Source organism: Ceratina calcarata, unplaced genomic scaffold (genome assembly GCF_001652005.2).
Source record: "Ceratina calcarata isolate Rehan_Ccalc_2016 unplaced genomic scaffold, ASM165200v1 scaffold297.2, whole genome shotgun sequence".
Taxonomy (NCBI): domain Eukaryota; kingdom Metazoa; phylum Arthropoda; class Insecta; order Hymenoptera; family Apidae; genus Ceratina; species Ceratina calcarata.
This window is the reverse complement of record NW_017152138.1, coordinates 744,914-751,202: the sequence shown is the minus strand read 5'-3', so window position 1 is coordinate 751,202 and position 6,289 is coordinate 744,914. Positions and strand designations below refer to the sequence as shown.

The 6,289-nt window shown below is 45.9% G+C and overlaps 1 protein-coding gene across 5 annotated transcripts; it reads left to right on the top strand.

The window, feature by feature from the left end:
- Positions 1-2,171: 2,171 nt before the first annotated feature.
- Positions 2,172-6,224, top strand: Pop2 (CCR4-NOT transcription complex subunit Pop2). 5 transcript variants are annotated; one of them, XM_018023213.2, is made up of 8 exons: positions 2,172-2,498; positions 2,910-3,005; positions 3,273-3,445; positions 4,058-4,243; positions 4,341-4,500; positions 4,572-4,848; positions 4,938-5,078; positions 5,157-5,285. In XM_018023213.2, exons 4-8 carry the CDS (start codon positions 4,099-4,101, stop codon positions 5,283-5,285), a joined length of 852 nt encoding a protein of 283 aa, XP_017878702.1. In that variant the 5' UTR covers positions 2,172-2,498; positions 2,910-3,005; positions 3,273-3,445; positions 4,058-4,098. The 5 variants fall into 5 exon arrangements, with proteins under 5 accessions (XP_017878702.1, XP_026668540.1, XP_026668539.1 ...); XM_026812739.1 differs by lacking the exon at positions 3,273-3,445 and having other exon boundaries at positions 4,027-4,243; XM_026812738.1 differs by lacking the exon at positions 3,273-3,445 and having other exon boundaries at positions 4,024-4,243.
- The last annotated feature ends 65 nt before the right edge of the window (positions 6,225-6,289 follow it).

The following is a 6,289-nucleotide window of genomic DNA, read 5'->3' as shown; positions in this document are numbered from 1 at the left end:
CCTAACCTGGCGCTCTGCGGCCCGGCTTCGCCGGCCCGCAGAGCTGCAGTTCCATTGCGTCCCCTCCAACACTCAAGCACACTCTCACACACCTTCTCACTCCAACTCACACACCCTCTTCACACAATCCCACGCCACATCACTCGCTCCCACAGCAACTGACACACTCCCACACCACGTAACACTCTCCCACACCCTCTTCACACACTCCCACCCCAACTCACACTCTCCAACACGCTCCCACAACCTCTCACACTCTTCCACACCATATCTCACTCTCCCACGCCATCTCTCACTCTCCCACGCCATCACCCACACTCCCCGTCTCCCACACCCTCCCACGCCCTCGCACACCCCCACCCCCTCTCCCCCTCCACTCTTTTCCTTTCCTCTCTCCTTCTTTTTCCTTCTCCTTTCTTTTCCTCCTTTCTTTTCCCTTCTTTTTCTTCCCTTTTTCTTTCCCTCCCCTTTTTTTTTCCTTCCCTTCTTTCCCTTCCCTTCTTTCCCTTCCCTTCTTTTCCTTCCCTTCTTTTCCTTCCTTCTTTTCCTTCCTTCTTTCTTCTCCTTCTTTTTTCCTTCCCTTCTTTTCCTTCTTTTTTTTCCTTCCCTTTTTTTCCCTTCCTTCTTCCCCTCCTTTTCTTCTTTCTTCTCCTTCCTTCCACCACAGTTCACCCTCTCACCCTTCCCCCTTCTCGTTCCCGCCCTTTCCCCACCCGTCTCCGACATCCAACCAAAGCGTCCACCCCAAATCGCCCTCCATCCTCGTGCTCCCCAACCTCACACTCCCAACGTCCACCGACTGCACCCCTCCCCGTACCATCCCCACCTCCGTCTCGCGTTCTCGCCCGTGTCCCCGATCACCCTCGCTCCCAAAAGTCCGAACCACAGACGGACGATTGCCCACCAGAGACGCCCCGTCGACCCCCCCCCCCTCCTCCACCGTCCGCCGAACGTCCCGATGGCAGAATTTCCACCAAAATACGCGTCGTTTTTCCCTCCCGGCTCGCTTCCACTGTTTTTCGCCCGTCTTTCGATCCCCCCTACTATTCCCCTCATGCGTGCTCCTGCGCGTTCGCCAAGCTCTCCGCAGCGCTACCGTGAAAATCACTGCATACCCCCACCGACTATTGGTCCCCACCATGGTCGCGTCGTCCCCGCTTTCCGGCCGAGGGATAAAATATCCGACCCCTAGCGGCACGTACTTCCACCTTACAGCGTATACTACGTGAAGGAAGCACGCCTGAGGAAAAAGTGTAGACGACGGTCAGAGAGAGAGAGAAAGAGAGATGATGGTTTAGGCATGATGTAAAAACGTAAGGTGTCTTCTTCCGCCGTGTTCGAATGTGTCGCTGTTTGCGCCTTCCACTCGTTGACCGTGTTGAAAGTACGATCACCTGTTGTTTGTTCCAAACACGCGTATCTGTTACACTCCGCGTACCTCATTTTTGACGTGTTTACGATTTTAAAATTCGCTCTGTTTTAATGTGAAGCGTGATTGGTTAGAAATCCAAAATGGCCAACAAGTGGAAGTGTCCGTGTACAGATGGGTGTTCGAATGGATGCGCGAGAACACACCTTCTGTTTTTACACCGTGGCTGGCTCGATTTCGTTGTTACTAACTGTACGGTCAAAGTTCGAAGTTCGTCACAGCGAACGCTCGCTCGCTTTCTGTCTGTCTGTCTGTCTGTCTGTCTCTGTCTCTGTCTCTGTCTCTCTCTCTCTCTCTCTCTCTCTCTCTCTCTCTTGTCCCAGCCGACCGTCTGCCTGCAGATTACCGACGGATTGCCGGCAGATTCTGCCCTCTGGAGCTGAGTCTGCGGACGGATTGTCGGCTGACTGCGTCCGCGTTGTACCGGCAATTTGTCGGCAGGCCTGCCGTCAGCCCCTGGCCGCAGAATGACTGCGAGACCTGCCGTCGGTCTGTAAACAGGCCTCGCGTCGGATTTGTCGTCGTTCTGTTACCACACTGACGATTGGCCTGTCACCAGCGTCTGACGGCAGATGTCGGGCGATGTGCAGGCCGATCTGCTGCCAGACTGGCTGATTTTCTGATCGCAGGGATTGGTGCGTTCTGTTGGAGAATCTGCTGTCAAATCTTACGGCAGACCTGCCGAGATCCTGCCATTGGCGTGTTTGTGTGTGATTTTTCCAGTTCCGTCGGTCCTTTCGTGTGTACGAACCGTTCGTTGTGGACGCGGTCGACTGTTCGCCGATCTGAGGTGACCGTTCTGACGAGCCTCTTGATCCGTGATCTTAGCGACTTTGCGAGCAAAATCAAACAGGTCCGCTCGGTCTGCCCTGGCAATTTTGGCGCGCTGACTTCGTTCTATAGACCCGTAGAAGGATAGAGGAGATTCCTGCTTCGAGTTTGGACGCTCGTTTGACCTGTTCGCGGTCTGACGGAGGATTTGAAGAAAAAGCGCGTACCAGCGTCTCGTACAGTTCCGTTTGCTTGACGCGTCGTAAAACGTTCCGTGGAAGAACGTGCGTACCGAGAGGTATGTTCCGACGTTTACTCCTCTCGTGTCCCTTCCAACGAATCCTCTTTGTTTATCTGGTTCGCGTATAACCTGTCGTATGAATTTCGTGTCTGTTCAGAGTTTCACGGTCTTTCGAGTGATGGCTCGCGATTGAAACGTGTTTTTCTCACGTGCCTCCTGTCGATGATACGATTTTATGTTTCTGTTTGTCGCGTGTCTAGCGCGAACAGGCAGTACTTGTTTGCGCGGATTCATAACCTCTCGGGTGTTTTGTCGACCGTTGAATTTCCGTCGGTTTACGTTCTTTGATTTTTTTTTTTTTTACGTGTACGCGATGTCTGATGAGGACTGTCTTTTCGAGATCGAATTTGTATCGCGTAACGAGTGATTCGTTTGTCCAGTGCTGATGTTTCTGACGTGTATTTACAGTGATATGAAGAGGGTAAAGCTGTGACAGTGAGAGTCGAACGCGAAGAATAGACCTGGTGACGACGAGAATATCTGACCTTATGCCCTCGGCCACTGGTACGTGTTCGGCACGTTACGAACGTGTGAATATTTCTGTTTTTTGTCGTGGCACTGTCTTGCGTGTGATTCTGTCTATTGAGCTCTTGTCTTCTTGATTCGTGTCAGGAATGACAAAGTTTGTAAAATCGAGCCTTGAGTAACTTTGGACTTGACGCGTACGCTTGGTTCTGTCGAATGACGATTGTTTGACGAATACCAAAGGTATTGCGTGCGTGCGTGCGTGCGTGAGCTTTGAATAATAAATATGGCACGTACGTATTGCAGGAACTGTGAAGCGAGATAGATAAAGTACTTTGGATTTTTGTGTGGATGAAATTACGTCGAACGTCCTTTGAGAAGAACGACGTGATTCGAGTCCTCTTTGAGAGTAGTAGAATAGATTAAAACGTGCGATGAAGTTCCCGAGAAACGTTCGGTCGCTGTTGCTGCAAGAAAAGGTGTGCGCTTTCAGAGAATTTCAGAAGAATGCACAGATCCTAGAAGGTGCAGTTGTACGAGCCGTTCTACGGGCTCTGTCAGTCAGAACAGTAAAGCTGAATTTATTGTACCGGATTCGTTCGCGTGTTACCGTGTGAAACTATTTGTTTAAATGAATTTTATTCGTCGAGCTTGTAAGTCGTAAGGTACGACGTAAGAATAAGATGATGAGAAGGCAATAAAATTTTGTTTCCCTTGCGTGATGCGATTGTATAGACGACGTGCTTTTTGGTCGTACGGTTGACGATTTTTTAACGTTTTTTTTATTTGTGGTTGGTCTGTACCCGTGCAAACGTTTTCCGTTGTTCGAGAACTATTGCTTACTCGAGGCGATTGAATGGAGCGTATGTACGAACGGTACCGACCAAAAATGTTCTTTTCCCGATGCTCCTGATGAGATGTATCGATAGCTTCGTACTGTTCGTTCGGTAGTGAAAGCGAAATGTACACGATGTACGTTTGTTCTATTTCTATGACCTGAGTTGAGACTTTGATGATTGTCGCCCGTTGATTCGTTTCGTTTTCGATTTGTTTCCAGTAGAACGATAACGAAGTTGTGAAACCTTTTGTAGGAGGAACTAACCCCATAGGGCAGCAGAAGGGTGGGGCGACTATGCCCAGTAATGAAGAGTGTGGGATCCGAGATGTTTGGGGTCACAATCTCGAGGAAGAGTTTCGTACGATTCGCCAAGTCGTACAGCAGTATCAGTATATTGCAATGGACACTGAATTCCCTGGAGTAGTCGCTAGACCCATTGGTAAAATAGAATGAAATAATGATATAATTTTATGAGTCTTGACGTCGTGATTGTATGACGTCGTGACTTGTTTCGCTGATCGCGTTCACTGTCACAGGCGAGTTCAGGACTAGCGCTGATTATCAGTATCAGTTGTTACGATGTAACGTAGATCTCTTGCGGATAATTCAACTTGGTCTCACGTTTCTCGACGAATCGGGAAACACGCCTGGTGGTAGTTACACGACGTGGCAATTTAATTTCAAATTTAATTTACAGTGAGTATGGCTCGGTGTGAAGAGCACGGCGCCGTTGAGTACGACGTGTTTCTTATCGACTGATTTTCCAGGGAAGATATGTATGCGCAGGATAGTATAGACATGCTGCAAAACAGTGGTATACAGTTCAAGAAGCACGAAGAAGAGGGTATCGATCCGTTAGATTTTGCCGAATTATTGATGACATCGGGGATCGTTCTCGTCGATGATATTAAGTGGCTGTCCTTTCACTCTGGTTATGACTTTGGGTATCTACTGAAACTTCTTACAGACCAAAATTTACCACAAGAGGAAAGTGAGTTTTTCGAACTCCTTAGGATATACTTTCCAACGATATACGATGTAAAAGTATGTTTTTTGCTAGTATCGTTCTACGCGAGCGTGTGTTACGATGAGAAGTATGTGTACGCCCGATTCTAATGTGTATCGTTTTACAGTATTTAATGAAATCTTGCAAAAATTTGAAAGGAGGCCTACAAGAAGTAGCGGAACAATTGGAGATTCAAAGAGTTGGACCGCAGCATCAAGCTGGATCTGATTCGTTACTTACGGGAATGGTTTTCTTTAAGATGCGGGAGGTATACGAATGACTTGAGTAAATAACAGTTTGTCACCGGCTTTTATCGGCGAGAATGGTCAATAATTTTTTGTTTCAGATGTTTTTCGAGGATAATATCGACGATGCGAAGTATTGTGGTCATTTGTACGGTTTGGGAACGTCGTTCGTCGTAAACGGTTCGGGCGGGTATCTAGACAGTAATGGAGATAATTCTTCGTCTTCGTAATGTTAATAAAACTATCACGTCTCAGTCGGAACGCGTTGTTTCATTCGAATAAAATGTTACGAAAACAATGTTTCACTTAATGATCAAGCGTATAGTTCATGTCCACGATGTTGTATTCGAATCACTGCTGTAAATCACAAAGAGAAATATCCACGTATTGGAAGAACGAAACTATAGGAACGTTTCTTTGATATATTTGTGTATTTTTTTAATTTCTTTCATAGGTCTCTTCTGTGATACTGTGTTATTGATCGAAACGTGAAATATTTACAAATACTGTGCAACGTAAAAGATGTGTAACGTAGTTTCTTTACAAGCGTTTGTGACAATATTGGTATTACGAGATGATACAATTGCAGTACAAAAGATGAAAACAAAGTGGAGACAAGACTAACTTTTAAGAATTTTGCAAAATCTCTATTGGGATGTCGATGGTTCACTGAACATTGCGAAGGAGAAAAGAAATTTAAGCGAGAGCAAGTGCAAATTGTTGCATTGTTCAGGTACATCTATTAATGTTCATATGTACATTTGTCATACATTGCATTTATAGATCGGTACGTTTTAAGCCTGGTAATTTCTTATATTTAGGATTTTAATAAATATTCATGAAAATCAGACGCCGTGCAATTTTAGATGAGACTAGATAAAACGATTAACGTATAGTACTCAAAGATAAAAACAGATGTGCTATAATTCCTTAATGGTTATTACTATTTTGTAGAACACGATTAGCAGAAAAATTTCCTTTCTTTAAATTACTTTTTCAGACAGTGTTACGTACGTGTAGTGTACGCTTTATTGTGAAACGCGTTAGTTACCAAACTAAAAATAGTATGATCCACTGCAGCACTTTCAACGTAAAAATATCGCAAACATACTTCTTTTGTAAATAATACGTCTTCGTACCAGAAATACAATAAACGTCCTACGTAAGAAGCTGTTGTTTTTTAACATCCGCTACGCGATACCCCTAAAACCGAAGAAACTGAACTGTTACATTC

Excerpts from the sequence above, each read along its gene's own strand:
- Pop2 (XM_018023212.2), top strand. Across the intron at positions 4,849-4,937 it reads CAACGATATACGATGTAAAA|TATTTAATGAAATCTTGCAA; the intron begins GTATGTTTTTTG and ends ATCGTTTTACAG. Across the intron at positions 5,079-5,156 it reads TTTTCTTTAAGATGCGGGAG|ATGTTTTTCGAGGATAATAT; the intron begins GTATACGAATGA and ends TTTTTGTTTCAG.